At 45.2% G+C, this 25,630-nt stretch overlaps 1 protein-coding gene across 1 annotated transcript in view; it reads right to left on the reverse strand.

Moving 5' to 3' along the window:
- Adgrf1 (adhesion G protein-coupled receptor F1) overlaps nt 1-7,293 on the reverse strand; it is a 33,377-nt gene extending 26,084 nt beyond the window's left edge. The window contains exons 1-7 of the mRNA XM_051152672.1: nt 7,288-7,293; nt 6,510-6,629; nt 6,369-6,443; nt 5,088-5,163; nt 3,921-3,977; nt 2,013-2,156; nt 528-701 (exon numbers count right to left, since the gene is read on the reverse strand). Coding sequence (XP_051008629.1) covers nt 528-701; nt 2,013-2,156; nt 3,921-3,977; nt 5,088-5,163; nt 6,369-6,443; nt 6,510-6,629; nt 7,288-7,293 — 652 coding nt within the window. The remainder of the gene's footprint in view (nt 1-527; nt 702-2,012; nt 2,157-3,920; nt 3,978-5,087; nt 5,164-6,368; nt 6,444-6,509; nt 6,630-7,287) is intronic.
- Nucleotides 7,294-25,630: the final 18,337 nt, after the last annotated feature.

Consider the following 25,630-nt stretch of genomic DNA (forward strand, 5'->3'; position numbering starts at 1 on the left):
AGTCCATTAAGGTCTGAGGTCCACGTCAGCAGACTCATCTCATCCTTCATAAAAGAGAAGCTCAAGTCAACAGTGGCTCCCCTGGCTTCTTAGGTATATATATATATACACACACTATGTATATATAATGTGTGTGTGTGTGTTGCAATCTAGAGCATCCCTTTCAATATGATCACCAAGTGTTCTTTCTGCATTCACACATCTAGAAGTGAAGCTGGTGAAGAAGAGAAAATGGGAGAAGGGAAATGTTCTGACTCCGAAGATGCCCGCTTGCATTTCGGTGCATCTAGAACACAACAGAACCGGGCAATCATGGAGCTGAGCTGCGTGCGCCTAGCAGTTGAACTGACATCCAAACAGCATCTTGTGGTTTGGGTCTGCTGCCTTTAGGAAGCCTTCAGTGGGTCTGCACAAAGCTAGCAGGGCACCTCCACCTTCAGCGTCAGCCACCCCAACCAGGCAACGAGTACAGTACAGTTGCTGTAGTATATGCTGAGATGAGAGCACTCCAGCCAAGGGGCACTTACTTCCTCTCTCACAGAAACTAATGCTCTGGCTGAGGCCTTTGAGAGGGCACATGCAGCTTGTGCGGCTTTCAGTTGTATGGAGGTAGCAGTTCCAGGGATTGAGGCAGGAGGGAGGAAACCACATGTAGCTGTCTTCACAGGCACACTCCAGAGATCCCCTTAGACTTTTGCAGTCTACATAAAAGAGAAATAGAACATGCTCTCACGGGGGTCTGCTTTCTAAACCGACTTCTTCTCAGTCATAGAAAGATGGCAATGCTTTTAAGATACGGAAATGTCAAACTCCATAGACTCCGAGGCTGCTGTGAAAATCCTAGCAAAGGTAAAACCCAAATGGCTGGGCTTAGCATCCAAAATACAGCTATGGATCCCATAGGTATCCACTGTGATGGAAGAGAAAGGCAGAAGACCAGATTACAGCATAGAGATGCTGAAGGGGTCGGAAGGGTATCTGACCATTGTCTCACTCGAGTCCTTATCCATCAGCACTCCGCATAGCAGGGCTGAAGACATGGCTCAGTGTTAAGAGCACATGCTGTTCTGCAGGGGACCTGGAATTGATTCCTAACACCCACATGGTGGCTCACAGGCATCTAGAAATCCGATTCTGGCGAATCCAAAGCCTTCTTCTGGCTTTCTCAGGTCCCAAGCATGCACAGAATGCACACATATACACATAGGCAAAACACTCGTGCACATAAAACATTTAAATGTATTAAAATTTTAGAAAGGTAGGATGATTTAGAGGTGGGGCACAGGATGAAAATGTCTACCAGTCAAGTTTGTGTGTTGGTTATTTTGTGTTGGACCTGACACACCCACCAAATTTCCTTGTCTCCTAACAGAAAGATGAAGCAGGATCTGATTCAGAAATGTACATGGAAGTGTGTAGTGATTGCTTGTCAAACCCCTTCATTCCACCCCAGAGTTTCTGATCCAACAAGTTGGAACAAGACGGAAGGATTTGCATTTTTATTCAGTTCCTTGCTCCTGCTGCTGCTGGGGATGTGAACAGTTTTATCGGCACAGTTTAACCAAGTCGTTCATCTTCCCTGGGACCCACTTCTATGGTTTGTTTTACCAAATAGTTCTTACAATCTTCAAGACACACAGTGGGGTTTCAGATCCTGGCTTCATGAGGCTGGCCTGAGTCATAGAATATATTCTGGCCAATAAAATAGGACTAGAATTAATGCCTGTCTGGCCTCAGCCAAAGAATCCATTGCTTGTGTGAGGGTCTCCAGGATTTCATTTCTTTGTTACTCAGAATGGATACATTTGAAGTAGAATTCGCCCCCCCCCCATCAGCTGGTACCTGAGGGACGACCACAGACACAGCCCCCTTGCCAGCATGCAGTGGACATGTCACATAAAGAACTACCATTAGTTCTTGGTGCCACCGAGCTTGTGTGGAATGATCGTTTCTCACCGACTGGCCTGCCCCTTTCCCTGTTTATACTCCCGGTCACTGGAGAGCTAACTTACATGTCGTGGCCTTCACTCTGATGATCTTGCTGGCCTCAGGTAAAGCTGGTGATGAAGAGTTCAAGAGCTCCAGAAACTTCTTCAATTCTCCCTTCTCCTCCAGATCTCTGTAAGTCATCTGAAGCAACAGCTCATATTCCTGATCTGAAGGGAGAGAGGTTATGAGAAGGTGCCACTTAGCAAGTCATCACCTCCTGCTCAGAGCTCCTGGTCTGTCCCTGATAATGTCACTGTGTTCTGCACATCTGAAACACTAACAAGTGACAAGCAGACATGCCTCACACATGTCTCACTTATACAGCCCTCTCCTTCCCTCTTCTGTTAGGCCAGTAGTTCCCTGTCCTACCCCAGACTCACGGGGACACAGGCTGGACACATTCACTCTTCTCCTCCTTCATCCAGTTTAGTTTCCTAAACATCCCCAAGTTACCCTTTCCAAAGAACTTGGTTTTGGTTGTTTTTTGTTGTTGTTGTTTTATTTTTTTTCCCATTGTTTCATTAATTAGTGGGAGTTTGGGGATTTACTTAAAATACAGAAGCAAAATAGGGCCCGACCTTAGTTTGCATCTGTGCACACTTACCTCCAGCTACTTGTTTCTACAAATAAATCATTTTCTTTTCTGTCCCTCCAAAGGCAAGCCTTCTGTACTTGGTGTCCTCAGCTTCCATATGCCAGGCCCAGTCTTACCTTGAGCCTTTGCATGTGCTAAGTCTGAAGCCAGATTGACTGGGTTCCAACCCTCTCCACAGTTCCCATAGGCCTTAGGAGTACCCCAAAGATAGGGAACAGGCTAGATGTGGCCATGGTCACTGTCTCAGGAGTTAGCGGTACTGAAACCAGATAGCCTCAATTTCAATCCTGTCTTACAGCCCCTAGTTCTGGGCCCAGTTCACTATCTTTAAAATAAAGATAGCCATGAACGGTCATATGGTGAGTGTGAGGGTTCATATAATAGAACTAATACAGGCTGCCATAGTGGCAGAGCAATAAATAAATACTTGCTGTATTTTTATTGACAGTGTTATTATTGCGGAGCTCTTGTTTGAGGCATTCCATGTTGAAATTTTTGTCTTACTTCCCCGTTGTTTTGCGTGGAGATATGTTTTACGCTATGGCTAGTGTGTGGCCACATGCCATGTAAGTGTATTTAAATGCATCGCGTGTCAGAACGGCTTTTACAGACTGGCCCGAGGGCCCAGCAATCATCTGTGTGAGTCAATGCTTTCATAAGGAAATACATTCCATGCTTCAAACATATTAATATTAATATTCACACCAGGGCTCATTCTTAAGGTGAGAGCTCTGCCCATTAATTCCATTCATAGTAGAGAGGTGCAAAAGTAAAAAGAAACTAAAAACAAATAACAGACTCCTGTCAGGGATGGTGCAAGATGCTCATCTTCATTGTCAGCTTCTCTATGCTTGTAGTCTCTAGGAGACACAACTCTGGGTGTGTATTTGAAAGTGTTCCAGAGGAGTTTAAGTGAGAAGAGAAAACCCACCCTGAATGTGGATGGTACCCTTCCATGAGCGGAATAGAAAGAAAAGGAGAGAAAGCAAATTGAGCATCAACGCTCATCCAGGAGCTTCCTGAATGTGGACCCAGTGTGACCAGCTGCCTTGAGCTCCCGCCGCCATTCCTTCTTGCCATGGTGGAGTGCATGGCTTCTTAAGTCATGAACTCAAATGAGCCTGTCCTCTCTTGTACCACTTTGGTAAGGCATTTGGCCACAGAAGTGTGTGTATTTAATTCTCAAAACTGTCTTGCTCTTAAGAATTAGTATTATTCTCACTTTACAAATTTAGACAATTTTGCAATGTGCCTGGTATCACCTGGCCATTGTTGAGGTAGGAGCCCTGTTTTCTTGGTACCCATGCGCATCATACCAGGGAATCTAGGGTCTTACCTTGATGCTGTCTTTCACCCATACTGGACTCTCCTTTTGTTCTGTTGCCATCATTTTTCTGCTTTAAAAAAAAAAAAGGAAATAAGGGGCTGGAGAGATAGTTCAGAGGTTAAGAGCACTGTCTGTTCTTCCAAAGGTCCTGAGTTCAATTCCCAGCAACCACATGGTGGCTCACAGCCATCTATAATGCCATCTGGGCCCTCTCTTCTGGTATGCAGGCAGACTACTGTATAAATAATAAATAAATCTTTAAAAAAAAATAAAGGAAATAAGCTAACTAGGGTGAGGCTTTGAAAGCTGCAAACCATAAGGCCTGTTGTGTTTCCCAGATGGCCTGAAATCACCGATTTAATATCCAACCCAAAGATGGTGGGAGGTGGCCAAGAAAGGCTTTGTGAAGGGTGTTTTGAGCCAGGGCCTGAAGCAGGTGATGGTGCCTGCAGGAAAAGCTTTGTAGGAGGCAGGAACAGCATGTGCACAGGCCCGGTGCTATAGGTGTGCCCGATGGTGACGATGGAGTCAGGGATTGCAGACCATGAAGAAGTGGGAGAAAGGAGAAGAGAAGGTGGGGCCCAGAGTCTACAGAGGCAGGTCATGTAGTGCTGTCAGACCACAGAAAGATTTTAACTTTCTGTGGGGAGGCAAGTGTTGCTGTGGGGTGTGTGTGTGTGTGTGTGTGTGCGTGTGTGTGTGTGTTGCAAGCACACGGGTTTATTAGTGTGCACCCATGTGCACATGAGAAGGCCAGGGGAAGCTGTTGGGTGTCTTCCTTGATCTCTCTTTAGTTTATTCATGGGACTCAGGGTTTCTCGCTGCAATAGAGCTGGTTGCTCTGTTGGCTAGAACATCTGGCTTAGTGTCTGCCCTGCTCCACCCTCCAGGACTGGGTTACAGCTATGCCTAGATTTTTTTTTTAAGTGCATGCTATGGATTCCAGCACAGGTCTTCATGCTTGCAGACCAAGAGCTCTTCTCCAGTAAGTTGACTCCCTCTGGTTTTAGTTATTAACCCCTACCCCCACCCTGTCACCGTGATATAGCCAGGGTTTGAACAGAAGGAACAGAGAGAAAATTCACTGCTACTACTTTACAGGAGCCTTAATCCTGAAGCCAAGTTAAGAATGACAAAGCACAGAAGCAAGGAAAAGCATTTCTTGGCTCAGGTTACCAAGGCGATACGGGGACCAGATAATGAAGCTGGAGATGGAGGTGGTGGCAGCGGGGAGGTTAGAAGTGTCTGGCTTCTGTATATATTTTAAAGATACATTTTGAAGGTGGCTTAAATGTGCAACATGACAAGACTCAAGCAGGGCACTATTTTTACCCATATGGTAAGAGGTTGGGGCCACAGGAAAAGAAAAGTAAGTTTAGTAAGAAAAAAAATCAGGGGTTCAGTTTGTGACCCATCAAGTTGAGGGGTACAAGTGTCCAAATGGATGGTGGGTCCATGAGTGAGGAGTTCAGGGAGTTCAGGGGGGAGCTTTCTGATGAAGATGCACATTGGGACTCATCGGTGAGTAGAAAACATTCAAGCCATGGTACTAGGTGAAGGAAAGTGAGTAGCCCGTGGCTGAGGTGATGGTTTGGTTGTTACTGCACTTGCTATACAAGGGTAAGGACTGACTGGAGTTTGCATCCACAGAACCTATGTAAGTGTGGAGTAGGCAAGGTGGCCTGCCTCCAATTCCAGCCTTGGAAAGTAGAGACAAAGTCCCCAAAGCAAGCTGTCTAGCAAGAGTCATCATATCCCTGACCTAAAAGATTCTGCCTCAACAGATAAAGTGGAAAAACAACTGGGGAGGATTCCTGATTTCAACCTTAGGCCTCTATGTGTATACACAGTCTCACACATGTGTGCTCACTCACATGCGAGCATGCATATTCAAATATTTGCAATGAATACACACAAATAGAAAAAAAAAAAAAGAAAGGTGGGTACATTGCATTTGAGAGACAGAGGCATGAAGATTGCTGCAAGTTTGAGGCTAACCTGATCTACACAAAGAGTTCCATGCCAGCCAGAACTACGTAAGACCCCATCTCAAAACCGAACAAGCAAACAAAAAAAAATACAAAAAAAAAAAAGCATAAAACAGGGGTGGGAGAGTGGTACACATCTATAATCCTCAAACTTAGGAGGTAGAGGCAGGAAGATCAGCAGTTCAAAGCCAGCCTCAGCTGCAGAGTGAGTTTGAGGCTAGCCTCGGTTGCATGAGTCCCTGTACCAAGCAACATTGCCAAAAGAAAAGGCAGGGGGTAAAAATGATAGAGAAGACCCACAGGTTGTTAGTGCTCACCCACCGGGCTTTTCTGTGCCTAGAAGGCCATAGCATAGAACGTGTTGAATTAGACAAAGTCTCCAGGATGATTACATTTTCATGGGAGGGCCTCATTTGTAATCCAGTCACCTGCACTTCCAACTGATAAAATAACTTATTGCAGACCTCACCGTGAATGCTGGTATTACCGAGACAAGAAGTCGGGACTTGTGATACCAGCTCACCAACCTCTGCTTCTCAGTTGCCTGTGGAGTTAGAGATTCTGGAGGTACCGGGAGAGCGGAGAGGAGAGAAACAGTACACCAGCTCACCTGCAGGAAGCCATTGGTGCCCTCAACCATGGTGAAAAGAGGGATGAGCCACAGGAGTCCAACTTTCATATCCAGGAGCCCCGTCTGTCCTCGCTGGACTGTCACCCAGGAGGCTGTGCACTGAAACAAATCCCGTAAAGCCAAGACCATAACCAGGTATGCTTAGCACCAGACCCTTAAGTTTTACAGGGTTTTTTTGTTTTTGTTTTTGTTTTTGTTTTTGTTTTTGTTTTTTTTGTCATAACAAGGGGCTCTAAAAAGTACAAATATTAAAGGTAGATTTGGAGTGTTGTTGTCTTTAATAACAACAAGCCAATCTAAAAAGTTCCCTTACTGTTGGCTCATGGAGTTAGCAACAAATTGTTCTCACGTCTCTATTTATCTTATGTAATTTACACAGAACTTAGTACATAAACATTGTGGTGATTTAAATGAAAAGTGTCCCTCATAGGCTCTGGCGTTTGAACACTTGGCTTCCCGTTGGGGGCGCTGTTTGGGGAGGTTGTGGAACCTTTAGGAGGTAGAGCCCTGCTGGAGAAAGCACATCATGGCGGGGCAGGCTTCAGGAGCTGACAGCACTGCCTCACTTCCGGTTTAATCCCTCTGCTTTGTGTCAGGGTTTGACGAGATGCTCTCTCAGCTTCCTACTCCTGCTCCTGCTGCCATGCCTCCCTCAGCATTAAAGACTTCTTCTCTGGACAGTAAGTTAAAATACACTTTTTCTTTAGTTTCTTTTGATCATGGCACTTTATCACAGCAACGGAAAAGTAACTTATACCGACATGGTCACAAAATTAATCTTTCATATCCATGTTATTCGATGTCAAAGAAAAATCATGCTCACTTACAATTGCTTTGTCTAAGCTACTAGTCACAGGAGGACTCTACATTTTTTATTTTAATTAAATTTATGTTTAAAAATTCAGTTTCTCAGATGAAGGCTGTAGCTTAGTGGTAAAGCCTTTGCCTAGCCGGAATGCATTCAACCCGCAGTAACACACACACACACACACACACACACACACACACACACACACACACACACACACGCGTGCATGCACACGCATGCACATATGCACACACATGCACACACACAGTCAGTTTATCAGTTGCATTAACTATGCATATTTTCATCCTTGTATTTTTGAGATATGATATTATATAGCCCAGGCTGGCTTCAAACTCACTTTTAGCTAAGGATGGCTTTAAACTTCTGAGTCTCCTAACTGTACATCCCAAGTGTTAGGAGTATAAACAGGTGCTGCTTAGTCCAGTGCATGTGGTTTTGGGGATCAAACCTGGTGCTTCACACATGCTACACAAGGACTTTATCAACTGAGACACTCGCCGAGCCACTGGATACATCTCTAAGGTGCACAAGTCCCAAGTGCCTAGCGGCTATCATGGTAAGTAGCACGTTATAGAACAGAATTCTTTCATCATTTTGAAAAGACTTTACTAGATAGCAGGGATAGAACATAAAGGACTTTCAGCCCCACAGCCTTTCAGCATTTCTTTTACAGCTACAATAAAAATGCAGTTTTTAAAAATTCCCAAATGCAGTAAATAACTATTAGAACAAGTGTCCTTGGTCAGTCAGTACAGTGTGGGGCTCTCTCGGCCAGCCTTGCCCTGCTTCTTGGTGAACTTTAACCTTCATGTGCACACTGCCATCTCTACCGGCTGCTGCTCTCTGACCTAAGGAGGAAAGTGTCATGGCTGGGAGAGGACAACTATACCCATCTCTGGCTTTCTGAGGCCTTCCAAGGAAGATTGGGACACATGGCATCTGCACTGCCTTCCTTCTTGGGGGAATGAATGGCCCTCATACATGCTACCTTCCGGTTTGCCAAAGGCTCCTCTTAGGTCTTTGGCTGTATGAGTCCCTGGAGATGGTAACATGCTTCAATCTTTTTTGTTTCATTGGTTTTTGAGACAGGCTTTCTTTGTGTAGCCCTGACTATTCTGAAACTCAGTCTGTAGACCAGGCTGACCTTGAACTTAGAGATCTGCCTGCTTCTGCCTCTCGAGTGCTGGGATTAAAGGTGTGTGCCATCACCACCCTGGAGGCTGCTGCTTCTGCTTCCTCCTCCTCCTCTTGCTCCTCCCTCTCTTCTTCAGTTTATTATGTGCATTATGCATTTATTTCTATGCATGCGCATGCCACACACATGCACAGGCACACACACACACACACACACACACACACACACACACACACACATACACACATCTGACCTTCTGTGTCAGTATCTGGGGATTGGCCCAGGGCCACTGAACATACCAATATCTGCAAAAGTCCCTCATATATAATGGTAGAGCAGTGGTCCTCAACCTATGGGTCATGACCCCTTTGGAGAATGCCAAAAGACCCTTTCACAGGGGTCACATATCCGGTATCCTGCGTGTCAGATATTTGCATTACAATTCACAACGGTAGCAAAATCACAGCTGTAAAACAGCAACAAGAATAGTCTTAGGGTTGTGGTGACTACAGCATGAGGAACTGTAATATTGAAGGGTCGCAGCATTAGGAAGGTTGAGAATCACAGGGATAGAGTATCCGACTGTAACTTTGACACATCTTTCCATAGATTCCAAGTCATTTCTAGATCACTTGAACACAGTACGGTGTAAGTGCTTTGAAAACAGATGGTGTATTATAGTGCTTATGGCATAATGACAAGAATATGTCTGTGTATGTTCAGGGCAGACACATATTTCTCATCCGCATTGATCGCATTCATGGCTCTTTTATTTTATATGTGTATATATATACATACATACATATATATACATATATACATACACACACACACACACACACACACACACACACACACATAAAATAATTGAATTACTTCCTGAGCTGTACTGTTGTACTTTGGATAGTCCCTCCCCCAACACACTCTCCCGCCCGTGTGTGTGTGTGTGTGTGTGTGTGTGTGTGTGTGTGTGTGTGTGTGTGTGTTCTACTTTCTCTGCTGTTACTATGCTAAAATGCCCTAACAAAAGGCAACTGAGGGGCTAGCATATCAGCATACACTCACGTTGAGTCTCACCACCTTAATTAACCGTCAACACAACCCCCAGCAGACTTCCCTGCCGGCCAGCCCAATTCAGACAATCCCTCAACTGAAGCTTTCTACCCGGGCAATTCTAAGTTGTGTTCACTTGACAATAAAACCTAACGGGCACACTATTTCTTGAGTCCCCATCTCCTGTAGCACAGGCCTGTCTCAAACTCCGTCAAACTCAGCAATGACTGAGAGTGTGACTGCCTGATCTTGCCGCCTCTGCCTCTGAATTTCAGAGATTACAGGCATGCTTTACCACACTGTGATTACCCTGGATATTTTATTTTATTTCATTTCACTCTTATTGTTAGGTTGTGGAGCTTGACTAAGTCAGTATTTCAGTGCCCTCATGGAGTAGGGCCACATAGCAAGGGGAGGCGGGGCTCTTGGTAACCCCCTTCCCTCTTTTCCTCCACTTCCAGGAAGCCTCTTTTCCTCTGAATTCCTAGGCATTGTTTGGCCTGGGGCTTGTGTTCTTGGAGCTGGCAAATCAGATAACGGGAGTCTGAGCACGTGTGCTCCATCTGTCCCCTCTGTGTGCCAAGGACTCTTGCCTTCATACAGTTCCCCCACCACTTTCCGCTCTCCCCTGCTAAAACCTCTTTCTCCCATGTGCAGCCTGAGCCTGCAAATCCAGCTCAGAAAGCCTGGGTGATCGCTCTGGGCATCCTAAGGAAATCTCCCACACTTCCTTATTCCCCTTCCTCCTGTTCAGGACTGCCTCTGGGGATTTTCCAGAAGTGGTTATCAGTGATGCACAGTGCCGGTAGAGGGTTGTGCTGGCTGGTGGGCTGACCATGAGTAGAGGTGCCATAAGGAGAGAAGAAAAAAACAAAGAAGCAGCAGAGGAGAAAAGAGAGGGAAGCAGTGAGACTAGAGGAGGGACGGTTCTGCACTCTTTGGAAAACAAAGCCACTCATGTTTTCCCTACAGCCTGTTAAACCTTAAACAGGTCCTGCCTAGCAAGGGATGTTATTTAAAGTGCTGGGCAACCCTCATGTCCAGGTGGATGTACTTCTGGATGGTTTCTAGGTCAGGAGAAAAGATCTACACACTTCTGCCTGGCTCTGCGGCAGGCAGGTGTCCCGCTGTGTCAGTCAATGTCCTCCGACAAAAGCAACTTGAGGAAGGGAAGATTCATTTTGGCTCATGGCTTGAAGTTACAGTTCATGGTGGGAGGAGCACATGGTAGCAGAGGCTGAGTTTGCTGGTCTCATTGCAGCCACAGAGAGGAGGCAGAGAGAGCCGCATACTGACGCTCAGCTCTGTTTCTGTTTTATCCATTCTGGGATGACAGTCCATAGGATAGTGTCAGGCGCACTCGAGGGTCTTCCTCCTGACTTTGCCTTATCCAGAAACCCCCTCATAGCCATCCGAGTGTTCTGTCTTAGGTGATTCCGGAGCCTTTCATGTGCACATCGGTATTAGCCATCAGGGTGCCAAAGCTTGACCTAACCATTTTCCACTCTCTGCTTCCTTAATGTGTATAGTTTCCTGTGTCACACACAGGGTTGGATAATTCATTAAGTGAAAACAAGAGACCCCAATGTAGGTATATCTGAACTTCAAATAAGTAATGGATGACTTCTTAGGATAATTTTGCTCTATGTGGTACTTGGAACATTCTCCATTGTCAGATACTAAGAATTTATCTGCAACTTAAATATAACTGTATGGGACAGCTAGTGAAGGGTAGAAAAATAGCATCTTGAGGTATACAGATTAAAGGGGGCTCTGCAGATAAACTGCCTTCCTTACCATGTTGACATTTACAATTGGGTGCCTATGATACTCTTAGGCTTCCTATGCCTTTGTTTATTCACCTTTAAGATACAGGAATAAATATCACAGGTTCTTGGAAGAGTCAAATGAGTCACTGCATATAAAATGGCCCAAACAGTAACTACTGCCGCCCCCACTCGGATCCACAAGGTCATGAACATTTCTGTTTTCAGCTTATCGCCAGTTTGTGTAGCAACTTGCTGGATTGTGTCACAATTTCACTTCAATTACGAGCCAAATTAACTTAATGCAAGTGATGCTGGTGGTTTGACAGCCAGTATCTTGGAGACAGAGGGCTCTAGGTCTTCAGATAACAGGAGTACATTCTTCCTGGAACTGAATAACCTCACTCTGAGAAGGCCCCTCAACACAAAGAAAGTGTGTTAGCAATCAGGCGTCTCCACGGGTCTGCCCTGAGGAACCTAGTGGCAGGTTACACCATTACTCATACCCCGGGGTACACCAGAGGTTCCCCAACCACCCAGGTCTCTCTCTCAGTCCACATATTTCTTGTTTTCCCTCTCTCCCATTCCCTCTCTGTCTCTGTCTAATTCACTCTCCTTCCCTCATTGTCTGTCTTGTTCATGCTCTGCCTGTCTGTCTTTCTCTCTCGCATGTCCCCAATCTGAGAAAGCCTTTCGCTCTCCAGTCCCCCTAAGTCTCTTGCCTTAGATCTGTTGCATGGTGTAATTTCTTAGTAGCACACCTTGGCATGGGACACTTTACCCTACCGAAGTATGTGTGTAGGTGCTAACCCATATCCTGTGTAACTTTGCTCTCTTAGACATAAACCTCATGGCATTTCCTTCCAGCCAGAAGGAGCCCAGAAAGGGGGGGAAAAAAAGAAGAAGAAGAAGAAGAAGAAGAAGAAGAAGAAGAAGAAGAAGAAGAAGAAGAAGACGAAAAAAAAAGAAGAAGAAGAAGAAGAAGAAGAAGAAGAAGAAGAAGAAGAAGAAGAAGAAGAAGAAGAAGAAGCTTTATGCAATTCCACAAATGAGTTGTCCTTGCCACCAGGGCATGGGTGTTTACATCACATTTCACTCTGGGGGCAGCTAATGCCTGGCCAGCAGCTGTGTTGGCATTGAAAAGGCTTAACCACTTACCCATGGTGGGGATGTGCCCCCCCCCACCCTCACTTCCTTGAATTCACTCAAATGAATTCATTTCTGATAATCCCTGGCCTTTAGGTAACAACAAACAATCATTAAGATTTGCTGTTGTGCCTCCGGAGACGGCGGCACATTGTCTCCACGTTCTTTCAGTTGTGTGTTTGTGGACTCTGAATATCAATTATTTACGTCAACAGTGGCCGCCTTAGCCACATGGCACAGACCTGAAACTGCTCACACTCTCCAGCGTTTTAAGCAACAATCTAGTCTTCGGGACCATAGAACTCTGGGCTGCCTTTCTGTCTTCAGCGTTTACAGAACGATGGATGCCCCTTCTTCTATAAAAAGAAGCATTCCCCACCCAGAACGAGCTCCCTCTTCTCTGTCTTAAAATTACACCCCACAGGCGTGCACACATGGGGATGCAGAGCAGAGCTCCACCAAAGACTGAGAGAATCATGCCTAAGTCAGAATTAGGCAGAAGATGTGGAAAAAAAAAAACAACTCAGCTTATTTCACTCCTCATTATCTGGGTCTTGGGGAAACACCTTTGAGGAGGGTGTATTTGCATGGGAACCTTGGGGCTGCTTTCCTCTCAGACAGGTCCCCTTGCTTTGCCTGAAGTGGGTAGATATAATAGAGAGAATGGGGGAGGGGAGAGGAGGGGAGGGGAAGGGAGGACACATAGAAGGCAAAAATATTTGGAGAACTGGTCAAACTTAAGAGCCAATTTTTTTTTCTTGAAAAACAATAACTTAAAATTATCTAAAATTTCAGTGATGTAAGTTATGTGTAGATACAACAAAAGGGGTTTGTATGTTTGTTTGTTTGTTTGTTTGTAGTTATTGTTTTAAGACAGGATCTCCTGTAGCTCAGGCTAAGCTTTAATTCACTACACAGCCAAGCCTTGAAATCCTAATTCTCCTGCCTCTACAACCCACATGGTGTGATCACAGCCGTGCAGTGTGCTCATCATTTTAGTTGGGGCTCAGGATCGAACCCTAGACCTCATGCGTGCTAGGCAAGCACTCTACCAACTGAGCTACACCTCTGGCCCCTTAACACTGCAGAGTAAAATTTTAAGCACAAGCTTTATACCTCAGCATGACGTGGTTAAAGAGGCCTGGTGAGTCAACCCAATCCTTGGGTGTCTTGTCTGTCTATAAGGACTTGCGAGATGTGCCAACTCTCTAGAGTCAGCACCCACCTCTACTGTGACAAACACAGGGGGTAAAAAGAGAGAAAAAATAAAACCCCTAGGAGCTGTGGCAAAACCCACTTTTGCAAACACCTGGAGGCGGGGCAGCTGTTGAGTCTCTGTGTTCCCCAATGCTTGTTTATCATGCTCTCCTGTGTTGCACTGGATGGCTGCAACCCTTGCAGGCCAGTGTGTGGCCCTAGTTAGGCTGAGTCTGGGACAATGCTGGCTTTGTAGCAGTCTGCATGTCCTTTGCCCTTGATTACACGAGAAAGCATTTCTCTTTGCTGCTGGTCATTTCAAGCCAATACAAATGCCTGCTCCTTCCCAATGAGGATACTATTTTTCTAGCTACCTGTCTGTATTTTGTATCTTCTTATGTGTACTTTAAAAACAGATTTATTTATTTATTATGTATACAATGTTTTGCCTGCACGTACGCCTGCACCCTAGTAGAGAGCACCAGATCTCATTATAGACTGTTGTGAAGCACCCTGTGGTTGTTAGGAATTGAACTCAGGACCTTTGGAAGAGCAGCCAGTGCTCTTAACCTCTGAGCCATCTCTCCAGCCCCCAAGTCCATTAGGATGGCTCCTTGTACTTAGCTCATCACCCAGAGTTTCAGCTGGAATCCCACCATGGCTTGTTTCCCAGGGGAAAACACATCCGGTTCAGTTACATTGTAAAAGGCCAGACTGCAAGCCTGGTAGCTTGGAGCTCTGCCAACCACTGGTGACTGAGGGTTGTTCTCTTATGCTTTGTATAGTGTGAGTTGCTCCAAGCCCTTACAAGGAGATTAATAATCTTGTATCCAGTTTCTTTCTTCCGTTCAAGGCCCCAGCCTTCCTAGAATGCATATGGAACATGGTTGACCTCAACAGACAAAGTCTAGAGAATCTGGGCTTCCTCCTGGACTGCTTCTCTTTAAAGAAAACTTAGCTGAATGGCACTCAGAAAGAAGCAGTATAAGTAACTGTAATTGGATCTGGGAGATATCTCAGTGGATAAAAGTGCTCACCACACAAGTAAGAGGACCTGTGTTCAAATCCCCAGGTCCCACATAAAAGCTGGATGCATAGCACAGCATCTGTGATCCCGTGACCCCTGTGAGGAGATGAGAGGCAGATACAGGAGAAGTTCTGGGACTCTCACAGCCCAGCTAGCCTGCTGTGTACAATAGAAAGCAACACTGGGCCCTGTCTCAAACAAGATGGAGGGTAAGGACTAACAGCTGAGCGTGTCCTCGACCTCCACTCCTGTGTTATGGTGTGGGCATACCTGTACTCTCACATACAAACATATACATGCACACACACACTCTCCCATGTGTGCATGCACAAGGAAAGACTTTAGTTTACAAAATATTTCCACCTATATCTATTTTTTTGTGACTTTGTAGGTTAAGAAGAGTTCTTTCAATTTACATTTATGGAAAATAAAAAGGGTGGACTTGAATTCTACTTGAAAGAGTGTATCACTGTTACCTTAATCCCTTTCCCTTGGGCTACGAGTCGGTCAGACTTCATTTCTCGGAGCATGACTTTAAAAACTCAGGGCTGTAATTTGATCTTCACCTGCGCCCCTTGTTCAGGAACAGGAAGCACACTTGTTTCGCATTTCTCGGTAATCATCCTAGGAACCATGAGTGTCTTGAGCATAGGAGGAGACTCTGGTTTACAAGGACAAGGGCAGAAAGCTGGGCCTGCTGGGAAGGAACTTCAGTGGGGTTGTGCACTCTTATCAATGTAGGTTTAATGCATTGTAATCTTTCGTCCTGGGGTTATTTTAGACTTCCATGTAAAATTAAGATTAATTTTTATTTCTTCAAAAATGAATAGCTGCCTATGCCAACTTCATTACTTGTCTAAACTGCTCCTTATGAAAACTACCTTGATAGCTCCATATTAACTTTAAGGTTTATTTTAACCCCACTGATGTTTACATTATTTCCTTTTAAATTGTTATGGAACACATGAGAGTGTTACATCCCTGAGAAATACAATAGTAAGTATCTTAACAAAGATAACGTAGGCAAGCATGGTAACACATGTGCCTATAGTTCCAGTACTTGGGATAATGAGGGAGAAGGATTTGCTGCATGTTGGACACTAGCCTGCTCTACATATGGAGCTGTCTGCCACCACCACACATGCACACAACACACACACACACACACACACACACGCACACGCATGTGCACATGCACACACACGTACATGCACACTCACGCACAGCACAAATGCGCTCGCACGCACACACACGCACACACAAGTACACGCACAGGCACACACACACACAAACATACACACAAATGCACACACAAACATTCACGCACACACGGAAAAGAAAAACTTTTCCTGGTGTTAGTTTGGCCAGGTTAAACAGAAGCCATGATACCAACAGTGTGAACAGTTTCTCATGGAAGAACAGAACTGCTCAACACAAGCTCTCCATGCAGCACTGTGCAGGCATGGCTCTGTCCCACTGATACAAACTGATGTGTAATAGACACTTCTTACCCCTGAACAGTAACCCGAGTCCCATGAGCAGAGTTCACGTAGTTCACTTCATGAGAAAGAAGCAAACGATACAGAAAATTTGTTAAAGACTTTAAAGCTCTTTTCAAACAAACAAACAAACAAACAAAAAATTACTGAAAACAAACAAACTGAGATTCCCAGTCTCCAAGGTTCTCGAGATTGACACACTGGCCTGTGTAGTGAGGACAGACACCACGGGGGCCTGATAACCTTCCACAGCAACCCGCCTTTGCAGCTTAGGGCTGTGCGCTCAACTCCCTTTGGTTCACCTCGTCACATTTTCTATCTGGTGCACCACACATGAGGAATTTATTATATTGATAAACTTTATAGAATGACACAACATTCCTAATGCAATTTTGTGTGTCTACATGGGTCTGTCTGTGTGTGTACATGCATATGGAGGTCAGAGGTCAACAATAGAAGTTATTTCTCAAGTGCCGTCAAACTTTTTTGAGGCGTGGTCTCTCACAAAGCAGGCTACGCTGACTGGCTGGCAAGCCACATCGATCCTCCTAGAATAGCAAGTTTGCTTACCTGGCCCAGGGGATGGAATTAAGTCCCAGATATTTGCACGACATGCACTTTACGGACTGAGCCACCTCCCCAGCCCATTTCTACTTCTAATATTAATTCCTATAAATTTTCACTCTGAACATGCCAGAGCCCATTCTTCTATCATCCATTGAATAGGAGGCTGGAGAGATGGTTCTAGAGTTTAAAGCACTTGCTGCTCTTGCCAAGGGCCCAGGCTCAATAGTCAGCCCCCACATAGTGCAAGGCCAGTTCTAAGAGATTTATGCACTCCTCTGACTCCTATGGCTACCAAGCATATGCATGGTGTACTTGCATATGTGCAGGCAAAACATCCATGCACATAAGATAAAATAATAAACTAAAGGACAGGAGCCTCTGGCACACTATCTGACTGGCTGGGGAGACTATGGGGAGAGGCTCTCTCTCTTCCCTCCTGGGGAATGTGCCAGTCACAGAGTCTCAGTAAGATTGGGCATGGCCAAGTGTATGCTTGAGGCCGTAATGCTGTGGACCTTTCACTCTAACCTACCATGGTGCAAAATAATTTTCACAGCCATGAAGCCACTTCTACTCAATAAAGAACGGTGACTACCTTGACACCATGTGACGGGTACTTCTCAAGTGTGACAGTCCAGGGAAAATCTTAAGACACTTGGGACACTGTTTGCCCTTTGAAGCCATAGGTAAGGCCTATGAAAGGAAGTTAAGAAGACAACTGGGTGCTTTCCACAGGGCGTGGTTTCATGAGGTGTGGCCTTATGCAGAACTGTGAATTGGGTGACATTTGTCCTCTGCTTTCTGAATTCCTTTCCTTGTGATACACATACCATCCACTGCCATGACCCCAGATACCTTTTATCTTTTGATCATTCTATTTCTTCTTGCTCAAAATCAAAAGGCTAAAATTACTCATGCCAGGCATGTCGCCACCCACCTAGAATCTCAATACTCAGGAGGCGGAGGCAGAAGAATATTGAGTTTAAGACCAGCCTGCACTGCATAGAGAGACCCTGTCTCAAAAATGGATGATAGATAGATAGATAGATAGATAGATAGATAGATAGATAGACAGACAGACAGATGGGCCATTTGCTCATATTTCTCTTGTCTAGGAGTGTATTTGCAGTCTTTGAATAGAGGTATAAAGGACAGCAGAAGACAGGGAATACCATGCACACATGCACACATGCACACATGCACACATATACTATTTCTCAGCCTAGCAAAGGTGGCTTCCAGAATATGGATGCTGACACTGTTCTTAAGGCATAATTGGCCTCCAGTAAAATGTCACATCAACTTGTGAATGATGTGAGTGTTCGTAACCAATTTACAGGGCTCAACACACACACACACACATACACGCACGCACGCACGCATGCGCATACACACACATCTTCCTGTCTTCAATTTTAGTCCCCACGGATACTACATCATGGAACAAGCCTCTGTCTCTTACAGGAAAAGCCAAGCAACTTACTCAAGGCTCCATTACTTGCCTGGCCATCCTTGTCAGAGAGGTAGATTTTAATTTCTGTTAGGCTTGGGTGGTTAGTGAGTTTTTATAATGAAACTAAAAAGAATTTAACAAAAGGCTTTTTCTAGTGTTCTGTACGATGTACTCATATATGTTTGCTTTTTTTTCTTTTGTAATCTCCAGTGTGTGTGTGTGTGTGTGTGTGTGTGTGTGTGTGTGTGTGTGTGTGTGTGTGTGTGTATCAAGTTTATCTTAATGGAAATTACCATGACAAAATCAGGGCACTTCTACAAATCCCCTCCCACCTTTCCATTAATCATCATCATCATCATCATCATCATCATCATCAACTATGTGCACATATGATGCCAGGGGACATGTGAGTACCGTGTGAATGTGTGGAGGTCAGAGAACAGCATTATAGAGTTGGTTTTCTCCTACCAGGAATCCAACTGCCACCATATACCTGAGCCCCCTCGTTTATTTGCTGAGCCCCGTGGCCAGCCCCGTGACCTTTTGTTTATCCTTCCTTCAGTACCTTTCTACCCTTTTGTCTCTGACGTGAGTGATGACACAAAATATCAGGTTCATATAAGTGACCGCCTTACTGTTGTGGTTTACAACAGGGTCTCATGTAGTTCGGGCTGGCTCCAAACTCTTCGCAAAGCTGAGAGTGATCTTGAACTTCTGATCCTTCTGACCCCACCTCCCAAGTACCAGGATTACAGGCGTGTGACACCATGCTCAGTTGTAAGTGAAAAATTTTTATGGAAAATAAAATCATGCATTTTTCAAGCCCCGTTGAAATAAAGTGTGGTGTGTCATCTTATATTTACTTGGGAAAGGATCAAGGGGAAACAAATATAAAGGTCATTATTTTTCTGGTGGTCACTGAAGGAGTTCAGTTGGGATATATAACTTTCAGGTTTATACAGGATTGAGCAAGGTTTCAACAGATTCATCCTACAGTGAAAATAAAGCTGATTGTTCCAGCCACTTATGGTGGCACAAACTTGTAATCCCAGCACTTTGGAGAAGGCAGGAGGATAAGGAATTCAAAGCCAGCTTGAGTTACATAGTGAGTTCTAGGCCAGCCTGGACTACACGAGACCTGTCTTGAACAAACAAACGCAATACATAAAATCCACTTTAATGTTCTCAAGCATGATTGGATTTTAAGGGAGTCTGCCTCTTCACTAGTTAGATACAGCAAACAGCTGCTGTTTTTTAAAACAGGCTCCGTGGATGAAGCTGTCATGTTCTCATCAGCGGAATGTCCCAGAAACATGGCGGTGGGCCTGCCCAGTACCAGAGGGAACCCTTGGCTTTCAGGGAAGAAATCCTAGCATTTGAGACCAAGAAAAATCTCAAAGGACACAGTCTAGGAGAGACAGGGCCCCATTGTTTCTAATAGTTGTTTCAACAACTCTCTTCTTTGTTTATCTTTACAGGAAATGAGACATTAAAACCAGAATAGAATAAAACACAGCTTAACAAAGGACCCGAAGGAATCCAACAACAGCCGTTAGCCTACCTGGGACTCCTGTCTTCACAGCACAGTCAAGTTTTTCTCCAGTCTCCAGTGCTCCCCAACGGCAGGCACTTCTGGGAGAGGCTGACAGGACCCAGCGCAGTACTGCAGCCTCAGGTCTAGGTTGCTGCCTCTGCTGGCAAACACTGGGACACACCCCCTGGCGATGGAAAGCAAAGATCCTTTCCTGCTCTCTCTCCCTCCCTCTCAGAACCAGCATCAGAACTGGTAAGACAAGCAGTCCAGAGACCAAAGACTTACCGTTTCTGCCACCAGCGATGAAAGGCTGAGAGCGTTAACCACCAAGGGGACAAATGACGATTATGCTCTTGGGCATGCGGATCAGGACCCTACCAAATGCCACTTCCTGAGGTGCCCCCTGTCCAGCCTGTGGACACTCTGAGTCACACCCCATAAAGCTGAAAGAATGCGCCCTTGTCGCGGAAGCCCAGGAAGGAGATGCAGGTGAGTTCTAGGGGAGACTAGATAAGATATGTGGTCCTTTCCAGTCTTCTCACTCAAGGCTCAAGAGTCACCATGCTGCTTTCCCAGATGAGGGACCCCGCAGAGCTCATGGAAAAGCATGGACAGGATGACAGGAACATGCAGAAGGTGAATACTAAACTAACAAGAATTAGGTTGCCGTCTGTTTCATCTGGTTTAAAATCTGCGAAGGGTCGGCTCTCATGCACTGGTGAGCATAGTGACTCATGAGTTGCATTGTAATTAAATAACTGTAGATCCTAACAGCCACATCTAAATTAACATTATGAGGACAAAAATAGGATGCTTCTCAAAAAGGAAAATATGTCCCCGAGTTCAGTGAACTTTCTCAGTCTCTCTTGCTTCTTTTAAGTCTGCAAATTCTGTGAATGACTTGAGCTAGCTTACAGTTCAAACACGAGAGGGACACAGTGTACAATCAAAATGGAGAACCATAAAGTAGGATAGAGTTAAAGTATACAAACTACTAAAAAGGCAAAGGTTAGCCCGAGGTGTTAGCAAATGTCTATAATCTCATCATGTGAAATGCTGAGGCAGGAGGATTGCTTTGTTGAGTTCAAGGCCACTCTAGGCCCTAGGCTACAAGCCAGTCTATGCTACAGAGTGACGCCTCCATCTCACCCCATATACATACATACATACATACATACATACATACATACATACATACATTACATACATACATATAAATGTGTGGGTGTGCAGGGGTGGGGTGATGGCTTTGTCTCCAGTACCACATAAACCATGGTGGTGCACATCTGTATCCTCACACTTGGGAGGTAGAGGCAGGAGGATTAGAAGCTTAAGGTCCTCCTTGGGTATATGGTGAGGTCCAGGCTAGCCTGTGCTATAGAGTGAGATCTGACCTCCAAAATAAATAAACAAACAAATGGATTTTAAAAAGTGAAAATTTTAAAAGGCAATGCCAAAAATCATGCACATGAGAGTCAGAGTAATTATTATGTTTCATAGATTCCAAACTTCACTCTAGGCACGGGACGCCCTAAGACCTGTGAGCAGCAGGCCATCTGCTGACGTATACTGTTCTCCTTTCCAGAGTGAAGGAAGCCTTCACCTTAGGAAATAGCAACCTAGTCTAGGAGCAGTGACTGTCCCTGGAAGAATCCTTGAGGGTGGCCATTATTTTTCAACAGTAGAGTCTACTTAATTTCTTATTAAAGACGATCAGGGTTGGGAGGGATGGTTCAGCTCGCCTCTCATTTTCTACACAGCTCAGTACACGTCACAGTCCTTTCCCAGTCTAAATCTGACACAATAGGAAACATCTGGAGAATGGGGCCCATCTGAACCCCCCACTATTTGAGGGTGCTAAGCCCTGTCCCCTTGTCTGTCCACAGTCTTGGAGGAAAGAAAACTTAACCTCCTAACTGAGTCGAGGTAATTTCATTCTCTTCTTGTGCCCTTCTTGCAGAGTTCTGCCTGTCTGAACCAACCAGATGGAAGTGGCACCAAACTTCCACTCAGTACAAATGGCTGAGAACTTCTAGAAATGTATCTTGTCATGCCACCAGTCCCATGTGCAACAGTCTAGGATCAGAGCTGCCATTTCTTTTGCTATTGCTATATTAAAATGTATTGCTTGTGGAAGTCATTGACATATTTATTGCAAGAAGCTTATAAAATGGGGCTGGCCAGGTGTGGTGAGGCACACTGTAGTCTCAAGCATTCAGGAGGCTGAGGCAGGAGGATTGCATACCTTTGATGCCAGCTACTACAGAGTGAGCTCCAAGTCAGCCAGGGTGACATATGAAGACTCTCCAAGTGTACAAACATGTATATGCAGGAGTAAATAAAATGGGGTTGACAACCTGGAGGTTATTTGGTTAGGAGAGTGGCAATGGCTTTGACGTTGGACAGTAGGCATGAAGGGGACATAGAAACAATGGAAGAAGAAACAGAATGTTCGGTTTATGAGGAGCTAGACAGACATATGCTAGAAGCTCAGAGGGAAGATCTCTTACCCACCTTTGCCTCATTGCTCTCAGATACTTCTTAGCGACAAGCATGTGGCTGTCAACAGCAATGGAAGCTCTGGTACTTTTTATTCAACCAAAAGCATGTTAGAAGATTCTGGAACGTGAGACAGGCTGTGGCCTTTGGGGACTCTCATGACTACATTGGTTTGGGAACAGGAGGCTATGAATCTGAGCTACTAGACATACTAGATTGTTCTTAATCCCAAATCTAATGAAAGGGGTCATGGTGTGTCCAATATTTAGGCCATTTCAGAAATAAGATGACTCAGTAATAAGCCATTTATTTATTCCTTCCAGTTTCCTCATAAAAGCCAGTTAACATGAGAAGCTGGATTCCTCACTACTTCCTGGTTAGGCTGTGGGGCATAACATAGATACCCACAAAGGATGGAACAGGAGGAAGTGCTGTGTGGTTTGGTCATATGGCTGCCCTGCGTCTCGCCATTGTGAGTTCAAAGCTGGCCTAACCCATGGAGGCAGAGGCGTAGACCTGAATCAGGAGATAAGTAGCTACTTGTGTTCAAAGGGCAAGCTAAAAACATCTTCGTATGTTCTGCACCCCATAGATTAATGTTCCACAAATGCAGAACGAAAATCAAAAGAAACGCCTAAGATGAGGAAGAGCTTTGAGCTCCACTAGCGTCATCTGCTGATTTCTGTTGTCAATCTGATGGCTTTTGCTTGGTTCCCCATGAAATACCAGGGCTAAGCAGGGTGTGGTGATGTGCCCAGGTGACCTCAGCACTTGAGAGGCTCAGGAGTTCGATCACCTGCACTATAGCAGTAAATGTGATATCTTCCTGGGATCCGTGAGATCCTGTCTCAAAGTAAATGACTAAATAAGTCAACAGAGCTTTTTTACATTGTTATATTTACTATTTTTATGTGTCATTTAAAGGACTTATTTATCTTAATTTTATGGGTATGAGTGCTTGCCTGCATGTATTTAAGTATCTCATATGTGTGCAGTGTTGGGGGTAGCTAGAAGAGGGTGACAGATCACTTGGAGCTAGAGTTACAGGAGGTTGTGGTGCTGAGAACTGAACTTTGCCAGAGCAGCCAGGGCTCTTAAGTAATGAGAATCTCTCCACTTCCTCTCTGAAATTGCTTTTCTTTGGGTATTTTGTCAAAGCAATGAGAAAAGTAACTCAGGACTTAGGGGCTTCTTAGAAGAGCATAAAACAAAACAACCCCTGGGTCCCCATGAGAAGGCTTTATTGAATGGTAAGGGAAGACATACACCAGGCTCAGGGACAGGGTCAGTATGCATCGCTGTGGGGGTACATGCTTATGATCTCAACATTCGGGAGGTAAGGGCAAGAAGATCGTGGGGAAATTTTATATAAACAGAGGACAAAGTTACAAAACTATGGAACCCATTATCACACACGAGAGACAAGCACATGAATTACACATGGGAGTTGACCCAGAAGAGCAGCTTAAAGAGGAGCAGAGACATACACGTGGCCACTGTGATTTACTGAGAACCTACTAGAGATACCAATTACTGTTCTGAGCAGTTCCCATGACATTTATACGCTCAGCAACTCCCTCAGAGTTGCCACTATTGCTCCCATTTTACAGATGAGGAAGTTGAGGTGCAGAGCAGTTAAGTAAACAATACACCAGAAAGCCAATGCAGCCGGACTGCAACATCCACTCTGTTAACCTGTTTACTGTTTCCCAAAGACAAGCAAGGAGCAGGGAGCAGGAGGAGAAGCGTCCCACCAGTGCTGAATAACCAAGGAAGAGGCAGGTGTAGGCACAGGCGCTGAGGAGGTAGGTGACTGTTTGTCACGTGCTTGCTGTAATAAGCCGCAGAGCCTCTCACAGCTGACTCGACCCATTTGCCATTTCACTCAACATGTGAACTTCAAGAGACACTAAATCCAAGGTCCTAGGTAAATTTGATGGAGCTGGACAAGACTCTGGGACCATAAAGTATTCACATGCTGAAGACAGTGTTGGGAAGAAAGTTAGGGACTCTGGAGTAAATGCATCATTTCCTCTGTGTGTGTGTGTGTGTGTGTGTGTGTGTGTGTGTGTGTGTGTGATATGCATGTATATCCACATGTGTGTATATGTGAAGGTCAGAAGTCAAGCTTGGGTGACTTCCTCATTTGTTTATTTGTTTGTTTGCTTGGGCATTGTCTCTCAGTGAACCCAGAGCTCCCTGGTTTGGGATGGCCTGGATGGCCACTGGGCTCCAGGAATCCTCCTGTCACTGCCTGCGAGCACTGGGACCACTGGCTTATAATGCAGATGCTGAAGATCCGAACTCTGGTCCTCAATGCTGCACAATAAGCAGCCTACAAACTGGCCCACCTATCCAGACCCTCCTCTGTCTTTAGATTGGAAGTCACACAAAACCAAACAGCCTGTCCCTCCAAGCTCAGAATATCTTACCGAGGCCACACAAATGGCATTCCCCACCCCTCACTCCCATCCCCCTCTACCCCCTCCCCCCGACACACACACCGATGTTAGCACACAGTCCCTGTGATCTCACTGTGAACAGCAATTCACACAAGGGTTAAACCCCCTTGGGACAAGCTCATCCTGCTACAGTGTACAAGAAACCTACTTTCAACCACGAGGCTCTGGGGGCCAGGTCCTTCTCTGTGAGACACATTTCTCTCCCAGGCTAGCATGACAGAGCAAAGTAAAATAAACAAGACTTTGGAAGTTTGCTGCTAAAAGGGACAACACAAGCCTGATGGCACCTGTGAGCACCTTCCTCTGGCTTTGTGGCTTTGCTCGTGTGCTTGTTCCCAGGAAGACGGGCATCTGGAGGGGATGTGGCCAAGATTACGACATGGGTTTTCACTCTTGTGTGGTTTCTTTTTTATTATTATTAATTTATTCATATTACATCTCAATTGTCAGCCCTTCCCTTGTATCCTCCCATTCCTCCCTGCCTCCTGCTTTCCCCCTACTCCCCTCCCCTATGTCTGTGACTGAGGGGGACCTCCTTCCCCTATATATGCTCTTAGAGTATCGAGTCTCTTCTTGGTAACCTGCTATCCTTCCTCTGAGTGCCACCATGCCTCCCCATCCAGGGGATGTGGTCAGAGATGGGGCATCAGAGTTTGTGTGAAAGTCAGATCTCCTTCTCCACTCAACAGTGGAGAATGTCCTTCCTGTCCAGTCTGGGTAGGGGTTTGAAGTTTACTGCCTATATTTTCCTTGGCTGGTGCCATAGTTTGAGGAGGACCCCAGGACCCAGATCCGCCTGTCATAAAGTTCCTCTTGTAGGTTTCCAGGACCCTCTGGATCCTTCTTTTACCTAGCCTCAGCGCCACCACGGAACCGCCGAATGTCTCAAGTTAATTAAGCAAAGGGAGCCATCTAGTGGCGAGGATTCACACT

This window comes from Acomys russatus, chromosome 11 (genome assembly GCF_903995435.1).
Source record: "Acomys russatus chromosome 11, mAcoRus1.1, whole genome shotgun sequence".
Classification (NCBI taxonomy): domain Eukaryota; kingdom Metazoa; phylum Chordata; class Mammalia; order Rodentia; family Muridae; genus Acomys; species Acomys russatus.